General features: G+C 65.9%; 1 protein-coding gene across 9 annotated transcripts in view; it reads left to right on the top strand.

Annotated features, from left to right (window-relative positions):
• Positions 1 to 13,637, top strand: part of NFIC (nuclear factor I C) — a 42,872-nt gene that overhangs the window by 23,987 nt on the left and 5,248 nt on the right. For all 9 annotated transcript variants that reach the window (XM_040537321.1, XM_040537318.1, XM_040537320.1 and 6 more), the window contains exons 3-8: positions 7,581 to 7,652; positions 8,010 to 8,084; positions 8,239 to 8,362; positions 8,985 to 9,109; positions 11,423 to 11,551; positions 11,645 to 11,829. In XM_040537321.1, coding sequence (XP_040393255.1) covers positions 7,581 to 7,652; positions 8,010 to 8,084; positions 8,239 to 8,362; positions 8,985 to 9,109; positions 11,423 to 11,551; positions 11,645 to 11,829 — 710 coding nt within the window. The remainder of the gene's footprint in view (positions 1 to 7,580; positions 7,653 to 8,009; positions 8,085 to 8,238; positions 8,363 to 8,984; positions 9,110 to 11,422; positions 11,552 to 11,644; positions 11,830 to 13,637) is intronic.

Genomic DNA, 13,637 nt, shown 5'->3' with positions numbered 1-13,637 from the left:
TGTAGTGCAGGGTGCGGGATGGCTGCAGGATGGCTGCAGGCTGTGTGCAGGCTGGGTGCAGGCTGGGTGCAGGGCTGGTTGCAGTGCAGGGTGCAGGATGAGTGCAGGACGGGTGCAGGGTGAGTGCAGGGTGTTCACAGGCTGGCTGCAGGCTGGGTGCAGGGCCAGGAGCAGGGCTGGTTGCAGTGCAGGGTGCAGGCCGGGTGCAGGATGGGTGCAGGGTGTTCCAGGCTGGCTGCAGGCTGGCTGCAGGCTGGGTGCAGGCTGGGTGCAGGGCTGGGCTCTGCACACCGCAGTGGGGGAGGGGTTGGCGCTGCAGCCCAGAGCTGGGTGTGCAGCGGAGGGGGGGGGGGGGGGGGGGGGGCGAGGGGGGGGGGGAAGCTCGGAGGTCGCTGGTGAAAGTCAAAAGCATTGCAGTAAAATGGTAATCAATCTCCCCAGTCGATTGTGCCAGGACCTTCGAAGCATTACGGAGAGATTCCTCCCAACTGCTCCCTACGGCAGCAGCGTGCGGGGGGGGGGGGGTTGGGGCTGTGCTGCAACCCTGCAGCCCCATCTCCGTGGCCCCCCCCCCCACACCCCACCCCTGCACCCCCAGGTACTGGGAGCACGGGGAGCCAGGAGGACGGGGCCCCTTGCACCCTTTTGGGGTGCTCCGGGATGGGGGGGACCCCGCAGCGATGGCCCCAGCAGGGTGGGGGGGGGTGCAGGGGGCGCCTGGGCTCTGCCCTGCCGTGAGCTTCCCCCAGCAGTGCCCTTTGGCTGAGCCCAACGGGGCGAGCAGATGGGCGCCGGGGTGTGGGAGGGGGGGGTCAGGCAGCGAGCCCGGGAGTGGGGGGGCACTGCGCTCCCCCTGGCACGCTGCAGCGGCCCCCCCAGGCCTGGCAGCCCCTTATCTCCCCTCCCCAGCCCGGCGAGAGGCAGATGGCACCAATCTGCCGGGGGAACCCGTGCCAGGGCGCCCGGCCCGAGCTCGCCCGCTGCCCGCTGCCTGTGCCAGGCCGGCGGTGCCAAGCGGCCGTGCAGCACCCCCCCGGCTGGAGGAGCAGGCGTTAGCCCCCCCCCCCCCCCCCCCCCGAGCAAAAATATCAATGGGGAGGCTGTCGGGGTGCGCAATATTTGGGGTCTGCCTTTCGCAGACACACATGGGGCGCTGGCGGGCAGGTGGGCCCTGATAACCCCCCCCAGCAGCCAGATAAACACACGCTCCCCCCTCTTAGCCCCCACCCCCACCCCCCCCAGCTCCAGGTATCGCTCCCCTCGCAGCCAAACGGACGGGGGAAGCCGAGGCTGAGGTCCTGGAGATAGGCAGAGCCCTGAGGCTGGGAGGGGAGACGCCCCCCCCACACCCCCAAAAGCGCACAATGTTATTAGCCATCAGAGAATCTCCAGGCTGCGGGAGCTGTGTTTTGGAAAGTGGACGGCAGCGTACGGAGGGGCACGTGGGGTGGGGTGCTGATCCCAGGGTTCCTGTCCCCTGCACTGTCACCCCCCCGGGGGTGTCCCCATGGCAAGGGCCACGCTCCCGTCCCCTCTCCGTGCCGGTGCCCGGTGCGGTTTTGGCGCACGGAGCTCCCGGCTCGACGCGCCCTTGGGAGGTCAGGGCGTCCCCGGCACCCCGCGGTGCCCGGCCCCGTGTCCCCACATCCCCAGGGGCAGGGGGCTCTGCCAGCATCCCCCCGGGCCAGAGCGAGCCGCGGGCGCAGCGTCACCAGCGCACCGAGCTGCCCCGTGCTCAGCGAGCGCAGCCCTCGGGACCTGGCACCGGGTGCGAGGGGAACGTCCCCGTCCTCGGGCACGGCGAAGGGACCGAGCTGCTGGCCGTGCCACTCGTCGCCCGATGAATAAAAGATGAACGCCGTGCGTCTTGCCAGCACCTGCCGTCCCCCCGCCTTGGCCACCCGCCGTCCCCCCGCGCTGGCAAGCGCCGTGCCCTCCCCGGGGCCGCAGTTGCCATCCTGGCCGGGCGCCCGGCTCCGTGCCGCGCTGGCGAGGGACAGCTGGGGTGGCAGATGCCAGCGGCTCTCCTGCCTCCGCCGGCGGCCGTGGGCACGGGAAAGGGGGGGGGACAGACGCCGCCGAGCCCCCGTGCCCGGCTGGCACCGGCAGCTGGGGCCAGGGTCCCCCCCCAGCCGCGGGAGGGATATTGCCACAGTGCACTGGGAGCAGTGCCCGGGGGGGCGTGTGCGTGGGGGGGGGTGTCACAGGGAGGTTGGGGGCACAGGCGTGTTGGGGGGCTGTGCCGTGCCGTGGGGCTGTCCTGTGGGGCTGTGCCATGCCCTGGGGCAGGGGCGTGAGGCCCAGGACAGGTCAGGGTGCAGCGGGTCTGGCTGGGAGAGGCAGCAGGGGCAGTGCTGGGGGCCAGGCCAGGAACCCTCTGGTCCCCCCCGGTCATCACCCTTCTCCTCCCTCGTTACCCTCTGTCCTGCCCTCCGTTCATTTTGTTTTTCTTTCTTTCCCTATTTTATTCATTTTCCTTTCTCTTTTTTCTCTTTCCTTCTTTTTTTCATTCCTCCTTTTTCTTTTTCTTTTTCTTTTTCTTTTTCTTTTTCTTTTTCTTTTTCTTTTTCTTTTTCTTTTTCTTTTTCTTTTTCTTTTTCTTTTTCTTTTTCTTTCTTTTTCTTTTTCTTTTTCTTTTTCTTTTTCTTTTTCTTTTTCTTTTTCTTTCTTTTTCTTTTTCTTTTTCTTTTTTCTTTTTCTTTTTTTTTCTTTTTCTTTTTTTCTTTTTCTTTTTCTTTTTTTCTTTTTCTTTTTCTTTTTCTTTTTCTTTCTTTTTCTTTTTTTTTCCTTTTTTTCTTTCTTTTTCTTTTTCTTTTTCTTTTTCTTTTTCTTTTTCTTTTTCTTTTTCTTTTTCTTTTTCTTTTTCTTTTTCTTTCTTTTTCTTTTTCTTTTTCTTTTTCTTTTTTTCTTTTTTTCTTTTTCTTTTTCTTTCTTTTTCTTTTTTTTCTTTTTCTTTTTCTGTTTCTTTTTCTTTTTTTTCTTTTTTTCTTTTTCTTATTTTCTTTTTCTTTTTCTTTTTTCTTTTTCTTTCTTTTTCTTTTTCTTTTTCTTTCTTTTTTTTCTCTCCCTCCCCCTCTCCCTCTCCCTTATCTTTCCCTTTCCCTTTCCCTTTCCCTTTCCCTTCCCCTTCCCCTTCCCCTTCCCCTTCCCCTTCCCCTTTCCCTTCCCCTTCCCCTTTCCAGCTGCCAGCCCCACACCAGCTGAGGGAGGGGGCACCCCGACCCCCCCACAATCTCGGGGGACCCCCCCCACCCCATCCCACGTTGTTGCGGGGCAGGGGGACAGACAATGGGGCTGAGCCCCCCCTCCCCTCACTCCCCCAGCCCCGTCCCTTTGTCCACTGCCATCTGTCCCCGCTCTCGCTGGCTGTGGCCCAGCCACGTCCTAGCTGCCCTCGGTGGGGGCCGGGTCCCCCCCGCGCCCCCCCTGCGCCGCCGCCGCTGTCTCCCCGCTCCCGCAGGGGTCGGCCGAGGACAGGAGCTCGCTCCCAGCGCGCTGGAGCTCGCAGGCGCCGGCCGCTTGCCCGGGCCAGCTGGCTGCAGCCGGCGAACGTGGCAGCGGGACGCGTCCCCACCACCCCCAGTCCTTGGGGGGGACAACTCCACCCGCTCCCCCCCACAGCACAAAAAGATTGGGGCCCCGCGCCCTGCTGCAGGGGGGTGGTGGTGGTGGTGGTGCTGGTTGGGGGGGGGGGGGAAGCTCGGGCTGAGACCTGGCAAACTCATAGCACCCCGGGGGCTGCAGGTGCTGGGGAGGCACCGGGGGGTGCTGGGGGGGGTCCGGTGCCCCCAGCCCACGAGGCTGAGCTGGGATTTAGTGCGGCACATTGGGGGGGGGGGGGGGGGGGGTTACGCAAGGAGGTTACACAAGCGGGGCTGTGCCGGGGTTTACGTAAGGGGCGGCGGGACGGGGAGAGCTGCTCAGAGCAGTGCGAACAACGGGGGGGTCGCTAGGAGGGGGGGGGGGAGGGGTCCAAATCACCCCCCCACAGCCTCTCCACAGCTCCATGGTGCTCAGGTTCCCGCAGGCAGCCCAGTTAGGCTGTTCACTCTGGGCCCTACTGATGCCCGCTGCGGTGGGTTTGGCCAGACCCACCTGGGAGCAGCGCGGTTAGAGATGCTGAGGCCACTCTGCCACGGAGGGAGAGAGGGGGACGGGGATTAGCCCCCCCAAGGGGAAACTGAGGCACAGAGCAGGAGCCTGCAGCACGGGTGCCCATCACCCAGCGGTCCCAACGCCCCCCCCCTCCAGCCCTGAGCATTCCCCAGCAACCCCCAGCCTCCGCGCCTGCGCCCAGCGCCGCTGCCGGTAACACCGTGCCCTGTTACCGTAAGCGCTCGGGCACGGCGCCAGGGCTCTCCCGCAGCCTGAGCCAGGGCCTCAGCCCTGGGGGGGAGCCCGGCCGGCGGGGACCCCCCCCTGGGGACAGCCCCAGTTGGGGCCGCCAAGCCCGGGGGCTGCCGGTGGGGAGCCTGTTCCCAAGCGGCGGGGCCGTGGGCAGGGAGCCGCTGTGGGGCCGGGGGCACCCTGCCAGCGCGCGGGGCCGGGGCGGCCGTAATTCAATGGGTGGCACGGGGCCAGGCTGCCAGCGCGCCTGGGCAGCCCTCGCTGCCTGCCCCCCCCCGCTCACCCCCCCTCCCTGGGCATGCACTTTTCTATTTTTAAGAGGACGAGCTATTGACCTGTTTGGGCACTGAGATCTCGGTGCAGCGCGGCAGGGCGGGGGGGGGACACGCTGGCACTTAACCCCTTCCCCATGGCTCCCCACTGATGGGCAGGGGGTGCCCTGCGTGTCCCCATCCTGTCCCTGCTGCCCCCACACCGGCGACCCCGCCACACCCCAAGGTGGAGGTGCGGGGTGGGAAAGCCCAGCCTGAAAAAAGGGGGTCCCAGCACCGACACCCGGGGGGGGGGGTCACGTAGCGGGGGGCAACTCCCCGGCGCAGCCAAACTCCGTGCCGGGTGCAGGTGGAGCAGCCCCAACGCTTGGGGATGGGGGACCCCCCCCCCCCCCCCCCCAGAGCCCCCCTGGGGGGGGCCGAGCATCGCGGCGGTGGCTCCTTCGCCATTTTAGCGAGCGTTGGCCGGCGGCAGGCAGCCGTCACATGGCGGTGAGAGCAGAGCTTGGCCGGCCGCTGCGCCGCGAGGAGGCAGCCAGAAAAGTGCTGGCACGCACGCCCGGCCGCACCGCCGCGGCCCCCAGCAGCTGGGCGGGCCCCGATCCCCAAAGTGGGGTGCGTTTGGGGGACCCCCCCACACCTCCCCTCACGGGGCAGCACCAGGGTGGTGGGCAGTGAGCAGGGGCACCCCGATGTGCTGACACTGGGTGAAGCTGAGCTGGTGTGGGGTGCGGGGGCACGGGGGGGCTCTTGGGGAGGGGGGAGTCCTGGGGTACCTCCGGGGGGACAAACAGGGCTGGGATGGGGCGGCTCGGGGTGGGCGAAGGACTGCGTGGGGCATCTTGAGGGTGCAAAGGGCTGTGGAGAGGTTGGCATGGCCAAAGGGCCAGGGAGATGTCGGGGGGCCTGGGGGGAGCCATGGGGGCACCTTGGGGTGAGGAAACTATGGCCACAGGGCCACGGGGGGCGTCTTGAGGGGGCTGTAAAGGCCCACATGGGGCATGCCGAAGAGCAAAGGGCCAGGGGACGCATCCTGGGAGGGGAGAAAGGGCCCACGAGGGGCATTTCGGGGGGAGCAGGGGCTGTGGGGGGGTCAGGGCCCACAAGGTGTGTCTTGGGGTAAGCAGAGACCGTTGCGGGGGGTCTTGGGACGACCAAGGGGCCATGGAGGTCATCTTGGAGAAGGCCCAGGGCCCACGAGGGGCGTCTTGGGGTGAGCTGAGCACCATGCGGAGCACCTGGGTGCAGGGCCCAGGCCCTGTGGGTGCTGTGGGATGGCCGTGAGGCTGCGGGCGGTGTCTGGGGGGAGCATGGGGCCATGGGGGGCATCTTGGGGTGACCAATAGGCCCCGGGAGGCACCGGGGGGCATCACGTGGAACATCTCCAAGCGGGCCTCAGGCCTCGGGCCTCAGGGGCACCTCTCGGTGACCGAAGGACCCATGTGCGATGTCTTGGTACAAATCAGAGGCCATGGGAAAGGTCTCAGGGGTGGGGAGAGCCGCACCGGGGCGCTGGGAGGCTCCTCGGGGTGAGCTGGGGCAGCGGGGGGCACCTCAGGGGGCGCGGGGCCGCGGCGCTGGGGCTGTAACCGCCAGCCGCCGCCCCGTGCCTTGGCCGGGCTCCATCGCTAACCACTTCCAGAGCCACTGCGAGATTTGTTGTTTTAAGAGGCGAGGAGGGGCCGTGTCCGGCCCGCGGGTGCCCGCGGGCGCACAGGGGGGTCCCTGCTGCTGCCCCCCGCCCCGGCTCGCACCCCTGTGCTTGGGGAGCCAGCTCCTGCCTGGGTGCACAATGGCTTTCCAAGTGGGAATATAAAGGGAAGAAGGGGAAAAAAAAAAAAAAAAAAAAAAAGGTTGGGGGGAGCCAACCCCAAGCTCGGTGCTGGGGGAATTTCTGCTCCCTAAAATGGCTGCCTGGAGGAAGCCGAGCGCGGGCAAGCGCTTGGGCATGGGGCGGGATGCGGCGTCGGGGCGGGATGCGGCGATGCCGCCGGCACAAAATGGCTGTCGGGCGGGCGCAGGGAAAAAAAGAAGGGGGGGGGGGGAAGGCTGGAAATTGGGGAGGGGAGGGAGACAAAATGGCTGCGCCCGGCATCAACGCCAAGTGGGGGTGTCGGGGCGGGGGGCGGCGCGGTCCTGCCGCCCGTGTGGCTTCGCCGCGGTGGCCAAAAATAACCGAGCCGGGAGGCGCGCGCACGAGGGGCTGGGGGGGCGAGGGCGAAAAAAGGGGGAGAAAATAAAGGAAAGAATTAAATGAAAAAAAAAAAAAAAAAGAAAGAAAGAAACAAAACGCCGCGGCAGGCTGGCTGGCAGCGGCGGGCCGATGTGTTTTGACTGCGCTGTTTGGATTGTCTCAGCCTTTTCCCGGCATCAGCCAAAGCTGCGAGAGCGATGCCGAAGGCCAAGGGATGGGAGGAGGAGGAGGAGGAGGAGGAAGGAGGGGGGAAACGGGGAAAAATTTGAAAATAAAAAAAATAAAAAGCCGATCGCCAAGTGTTTGGAAGGGCTCCGAAGGCACTGGGGATGCGCTCGAAGTGTGCTCCGTGTGCCGGGGCGCGGCGGTGGGTTTGGGAGGAGGGATGCTGCCGAGGCTGCTGGCAGCGGGTCGGGGCTGCGGGGCTGCTGAGCTCAGCGTCTGCGCCGGTATTTTTAGATAAGACGCGCGGGCACGCGGGGCAGGGATGTCACCAAGGATGCTGGCCGTCCCCCAGCCTCAGGTCACGGCCCTTCGCCGGTGAGGGTTTGGCCGTGGTGGGGAGCATCGCCTGTAACCCACACGGGGCCGTCCCCAGCCCCACCACCGTGGGGCCTGGTCCCCATCTCAGCAGGGCCTGCAGGGAGGGAACAGGCTCCACTGGTGGTAGGTGACGTGCCAGCTTGGTCACATCCCCAGGACGTTCCCAGCCAGCCTCCCAGTGCCTCAGTTTCCCCAGCAGCTCACCCTGATTTTCTGTCTTGCAGATTCCGAGCAGAGCAGCAGCCCCCGGACGGGCATCGGCTCGGACCAGGAGGACAGCAAGCCCATCACGCTGGGTGAGTGAGGACATGGCGGGGACGTGTGGGGTGCCTGCGGTGCCACCACCATGGGGTGTTCATGTCCTCCTTCATGTCCTGGGTGGCTTTGCGGCCAAAATGAGGATATGGGAGCAGAGGGGCCAGGGCTCAGCACCCCATAGCCGTGGATCTACAGGGGACACCAGAGCCTGTCCCCAGGCCACTGCAGCATGGACGGCCCTGAGGACGCAGATGGGAGGCACAGGAAGGGGGGGGGGGGGGGTCACAGCTCAGCCCCCCCCTGCTCCCACAGGTGCCCTGGGGAGATGTGGGGGGCACGGGGGCAGCACCGGGCCCCCTACCCCCTCTCAGCGCCCTCCCCTCTCTCCTGTGCAGACTCGACAGACTTCCAGGAAAGCTTCGTGACCTCGGGGGTGTTCAGCGTCACCGAGCTCATCCAGGTGTCCCGAAGTGAGTGCCTGGGGACCCCCAGAAACAAACAAACAAAAACCCTTCTCCAGCACCGTGGTGGCACCGGGGCGGGTTTTGGGGTGGGCTGGGTGGGGACACCAGTGCCACCACGGGGTGATGCCGAGCCCTTGCTGACACCATCCTCTCCCCGCAGCACCGGTGGTGACAGGCACGGGGCCAAATTTCTCCTTGGGGGAGCTGCAGGGCCACCTGGCCTACGACCTGAACCCCTCCAGCACGGGCATGAGGAGGACGCTGCCCAGCACCTCCTCCAGCGGGTAGGTGCCGCGGGGCGATGCCAGGACCGGCCCGGGCACAGCCGCGCGCTGCCACGCCGCGTGGGATGGCGCGGGCAGGTCAGGTCCTGCTGCGTGCGCTGCGCCCCGACGGCAGCTGCCAGCACCCATGGGTGCCCATGGCACGGGCTGGGGGAGTGGGCGAAGGAAAGGGTGCATGTTGGCTGCCTGTCCCTGTGCCACGGTGCGGCTTTGGCATCACAGCATGGTTTTGGCACCCCGGAACATTTTGGGCACCCCAGCACAGTTTGGGGATCCTGGCACAGTTTTGGCACCCCAGCATGATTTGGGCACCCCAGCACGGTTTTGGCACCCCAGCTGCACTTTTGGTGCACTGGGTGCTGCCGGCTGCAGGGCTCAGGGTGCATCACCACGGGCACGGCACAGCTCAGCCCTCTGTGGCTCCGTGTCACCCCCGGGTCAGGAAGTGGCAGGGGACCGTGGCACAAGGGCAGGATGGGGCCCGCATGGCTGGCTCACCGCTGCAGTAGTGCTCCAGCTGTGTCTGCGTGGCAGCACGTCGGAGAGGTGCCGGGGCGCAGGGTGCCACAGGGGGGACGGGGAGGCAGGGGACATGGCCAGCCTGACCCTTCGCTGTCCCCAGGAGCAAACGGCACAAGTCGGGCTCCATGGAGGACGACATCGACACGAGCCCCGGGGGCGAGTACTACACCTCCTCCAACTCTCCCACGAGTAGCAGCCGCAACTGGACAGAAGACATGGAAGGGGGTAGGTGCCGGGGGCTGCCTCGCTATAGGGGCTGCTGTGGGGCACCAGCAGGCCGGTGCTTCCCTGCGGGTGCTGTCGTGGTGCTATAGGGCGGGCACCCCTGCGGAAGCACAGGCGCAGCGCCTGTGCCATGGTGCTGCTATGGGCCCCTCTGTTTATGCACAGCCTCTCTATAGGTGCCCTGGTGCCACTATAGGCCCCCCTGTTTAGGCACAATCACTCTATAGGTGCTGTGGGGTTGCTATAGGGACCCCCATTGAGGCACAGACTCTCTGTAGGTGCCGTAATGCTATTATGAGACACCCCCCCATTTAGGCACAGCCTCCCTATAGGGCCAGCCCCACACTGGCCTCTCCCAGCCCCACGGCTGCCGCGCTCGCTGTGGACAGATTTCTTTCTTGCTTTGCTTTTTTTTTTTTTTTTTTCCCTTTCCTGTCTAGACAGCCCCAATTAGCTGTTCATTAAGAAAAAGGGGGGGCCGGGGCGGGCTGGGCTAATTAAAGCGATGCTGCGGGGCTGGCACGGCGGCTCCCACGCCCCAGGGTGCCTTCGTGGGGCTGCAGGCGGCGGAGCCCCCTACGCTTTTATCCCACCATCCTGCACCCCCGGCAACGGGGCAGGATCCAGCCCAGCCTCCACACCCCGCTGGACCCCATCCCGTGGCCGCAGGGGTGCTGAGGAGCAGGGCTGGGGGCACGGAGCCTGTCAGAAAGCATGCAGGATGCTGGCAGAAAGCAAATAAATGGGATTTTGGGGGGGTGAGCCGAGCAAGGGAGTGTGTGCAATGCGAGAAAAACTGTCCCCAGATGGGGTTTTAATTCCAGAGAGGATTTTTCCTGTTGGTGATGTTTCTGGGTATTTGGGGGCTCAGCCCTTGGGGTCGGACCCCCAAGCCTGCTGTGGGTCACTGCACTGCCCTCCCTAGGAGCTGGGCTGTCCCAAAGATGGGGCCAGCCCCACAGGAGCCCCCAAGGCCCCATACATGCAGGGGCTGTGCCCTGTACGTGCCAGAGACTGTGCCCTATGTGGTCCGGGGACTGTGCCCCGAATAGGCCAAGGTCTGTGCCCCATATGGGCTGAGGACTTTGCCCCATCCTGATCTGGGCCTATGCCCCGTATGGTCCCAGGCTGTGCCCCACGTGGACCAGGACTGTGCTCCATACGTGCTCAGGACCCACTCCGTGCCCCCAGGGCCGACACCGTGCCCCACAGAGGCCAGTGGGAGGGCAAGAGGCTGCCGGGGCCATGCACACACGTGTGCGCCGGCATGCACGGGGTCCGCCACGGTGGCCTGATCCCGGCAGTGGCGGGGGGGTGGCGGGACGTGCTCAGCCGTGGCCGGGGGTTTTACGGCAATCCCGTACTGGATGTTCCGGGAAATCCTCCTAAACGAGCGTCTCAGACGGGGCTAAACCCATTAACGGCGCCTGGGCCAAATGGCCAGAGCTAAAGCTGCGGGGGGATTAACCCGCCAGCCCCCGCGCCCGCCTGGCCCCTTGGGGACCGGGGTGTCCTGCCCCGTGCGAGCGTGGAGCCCCCCGGGCGCTGGTGTGGGGTCCTGCCCCACGTCAGGGGGTGCGGGGGTGTCCCTGGGCCCACGGGCACCGTGGAGAGGGGGAGCCCAGCCCCATGCACACACATGCATTGCTCTGTGCAAACAGATGCACACTTGTACGCACAATTGTGCACACAGGTGCACGTGCTATGCTGATGCACATGCATGAACACACGTGCACGTGTGCACACTCACGAATGCACAGCATTGTGCTGATGCACACGCACGCATATGCACACGAGCTCATACACATGCAGATCAGCGTGCAAATCTAGGCACACACCTGCACACACATGCACAACTGTGCACACAGATGTACGCACACTCGTGCTGAAGCACATGCATGCACACCTGCACACGTGTGCACACACATGCGGATCTGTGTGCACATGCATGCACACCCATACACAACTGTGCACGCAGCCGAAGCGCACGCAGACACACACATGCGTGCACATGCGTGCATACACAAACACCCGAATGCACACTGCACGTGGGTGCACACAGGTGCTGGTGTACATGCACAGCCCCCTGCACACGTGTGTGCACGTACATGCACACAGATCCCCGTGCATACCCAGTGATGCACACCCACGTGCCGGTGCACACCCACCCACACACCCCCAGGTGCTCTCATACCCGTGCACCCCTCATGCACCCGCACGCCCTCCCCAGGGTGCCCCCCAAACGAGCCCAGCACCCCAAGGCCAGGCACTTTGGGGGCGCGCGGGCCGTAACGCCTCCCCCTGCCCCCCCAGGCATCTCCCCCACCGTGAAGAAGACGGAGATGGACAAGTCGCCCTTCAACAGCCCGTCGCCCCAGGACTCCTCGCCCCGGCTGAGCAGCTTCACGCAGCACCACCGTCCCGTCATCGCGGTGCACAGCGGTGAGCGTGGGGCCAGCGCGGGGCTGGCGCGGGGCTCAGAGACTGGGGGCTCCCGGTGACGCCGCCCGTCCCCTCTCCCTCTCTGTCCCGCAGGTATCGCTCGCAGCCCGCACCCTTCGTCCACGCTGCATTTCCCCACCACCTCGATTCTCCCCCAGACGGCCTCCACCTACTTCCCCCACACGGCCATACGGTACCCGCCTCATCTCAACCCGCAGGACCCCCTGAAAGATCTCGTCTCGCTGGCCTGCGACCCGTCCAACCAGCAGCCCGGACCGGTAAGGGTCCCGCACCCCGTCACCGTCACCATCCCCACCGTCGGGGGTACCCCCGAGGGGAACGCGGTCTCCCCGAGCATCGTCACCCAGAGGCAGGGACGCGCGGTGTCGGGGGGCTCCGCCGCCGCCGCACGGGGGGGGTTGGGGGCTCTGGTGGCAGCCGGGTACCGGCACCCGGTGGTCAGGGCTGGGCGGCTCCGGACGAGCGTCGGCGTTGGTTCGGTGCGCGGGTGGAGTCGGCGCACCTCGTTTCTCCGGCGCTGGGGCTGCGGTCCCCTGGGACCTGCGGGGCTGAGCCGTCACCTGGGGCTGGGGACGCGGGGGACAGCGGGGTGTCCGGCCGTGGATGTGACCGTCTCCGGAGAGGCACCGTCTTGGAGCGCGCCCGGCAGAGCACTGGGCCCGCCGTGCCCCGGCCGCCTGCACAGAGGCTGGTGACCCGTCGGCCCGCCGCTGCGCCGCGTCCTGCTGCGTCACCCCGGGGTGGCAGGGGCCCGCCGTGCTGCTCTGCGCCTTCCCTCACCCTGTGCTCCCAGCACCCTGCACACCCAGCACCCTGCACACCCAGTGCCCTGCACACCCAGCACCGTGCACACCCAGCACCCTGCACACCCTGCACCCTGCACACCCAGCACCCTGCACACCCAGTGCCCTGCACACCCAGCACCGTGCACACCCAGCACCGTGCACACCCAGCACCCTGCACACCCTGCACCCTGCACACCCAGAACCCCATGCACCCAGCACCCTGCACACCCAGCACCCTGCACACCCAGCACCCTGCACACCCAGCGCCCTGCACACCCTGCACCCCGTGCACCCAGCACCCTGCACACCAGCACCCTGCACACCCAGCACCCCGTGCACCCAGCACCCTGCACACCCAGCGCCCTGCACACCCTGCACCCCATGCACCCAGCACCCTGCACACCCTGCACCCTGCACACCCAGCACCCTGCACACCCAGTGCCCTGCACACCCTGCACCCCGTGCACCCAGCACCCTGCACACCCAGCGCCCTGCACACCCTGCACCCCATGCATCCAGCACCTTGCACACCCAGCACCCTGCACACCCAGCGCCCTGCACACCCAGTGCCCCGTGCACCCAGCACCTCGTGCGCCTAGCACCCTGTGCGCAGAGCACCACCTGCACCAAACACCCTGTGCAACCAGCACTGTATGCACCCCACACCCCATGCACCCAGCATGCCATGCACCCCACACCCCGTGTACCCAGCACCCCACGTAACCAGTACCCTCTGCACAAAGCACCCTGTGCACCCAACAACCTTCACAACCCCACACCCTGTACACCCAGCAAACCAGGCAACCCACACCCCGTGCTCCCAGCAGCTTGTGCACCCAGTACCAGTGCACCCAGTACCCTGTGCATCTAGCACCCTGTGCACCCCATGGACCACACACCCAGCCCCCCACGCACCCCACACACCCCATGCACCACACACCCAGCACCCCATGCACCCAGCACTGGGCTCCTTTTGTGCCAAGGCCAGGGGCAGGGGTGGCTTTGGTCCCTCCTGCATGCCGTGCCTCCGTACCCCGTTCCTCCGTACCCCGTGCCTCCATACTCCGTGCCTCCATACCCCGTGCCTCCGTACCCTGGCTCCGCCACCGGACGCAGAGGGTCTTGAGGACCCCCTGCCCAGCACCAGCAAGGCCTGATGCCAGGGTGAGGGGCACGACCGCCCTTCCCCATGCAGGGGCTCAGGATCGGGCTAGTTCGGGATGGATTCCAGGCCGGCATGGGGGGAGCAGCCTCCACCAGGCTCCGCCACGGGGAGGCTG

This window comes from Cygnus olor, chromosome 26 (assembly GCF_009769625.2).
Source record: "Cygnus olor isolate bCygOlo1 chromosome 26, bCygOlo1.pri.v2, whole genome shotgun sequence".
NCBI classification, from domain to species: Eukaryota; Metazoa; Chordata; class Aves; order Anseriformes; family Anatidae; genus Cygnus; species Cygnus olor.
This window is presented reverse-complemented; position numbering and strand designations above follow the sequence as displayed.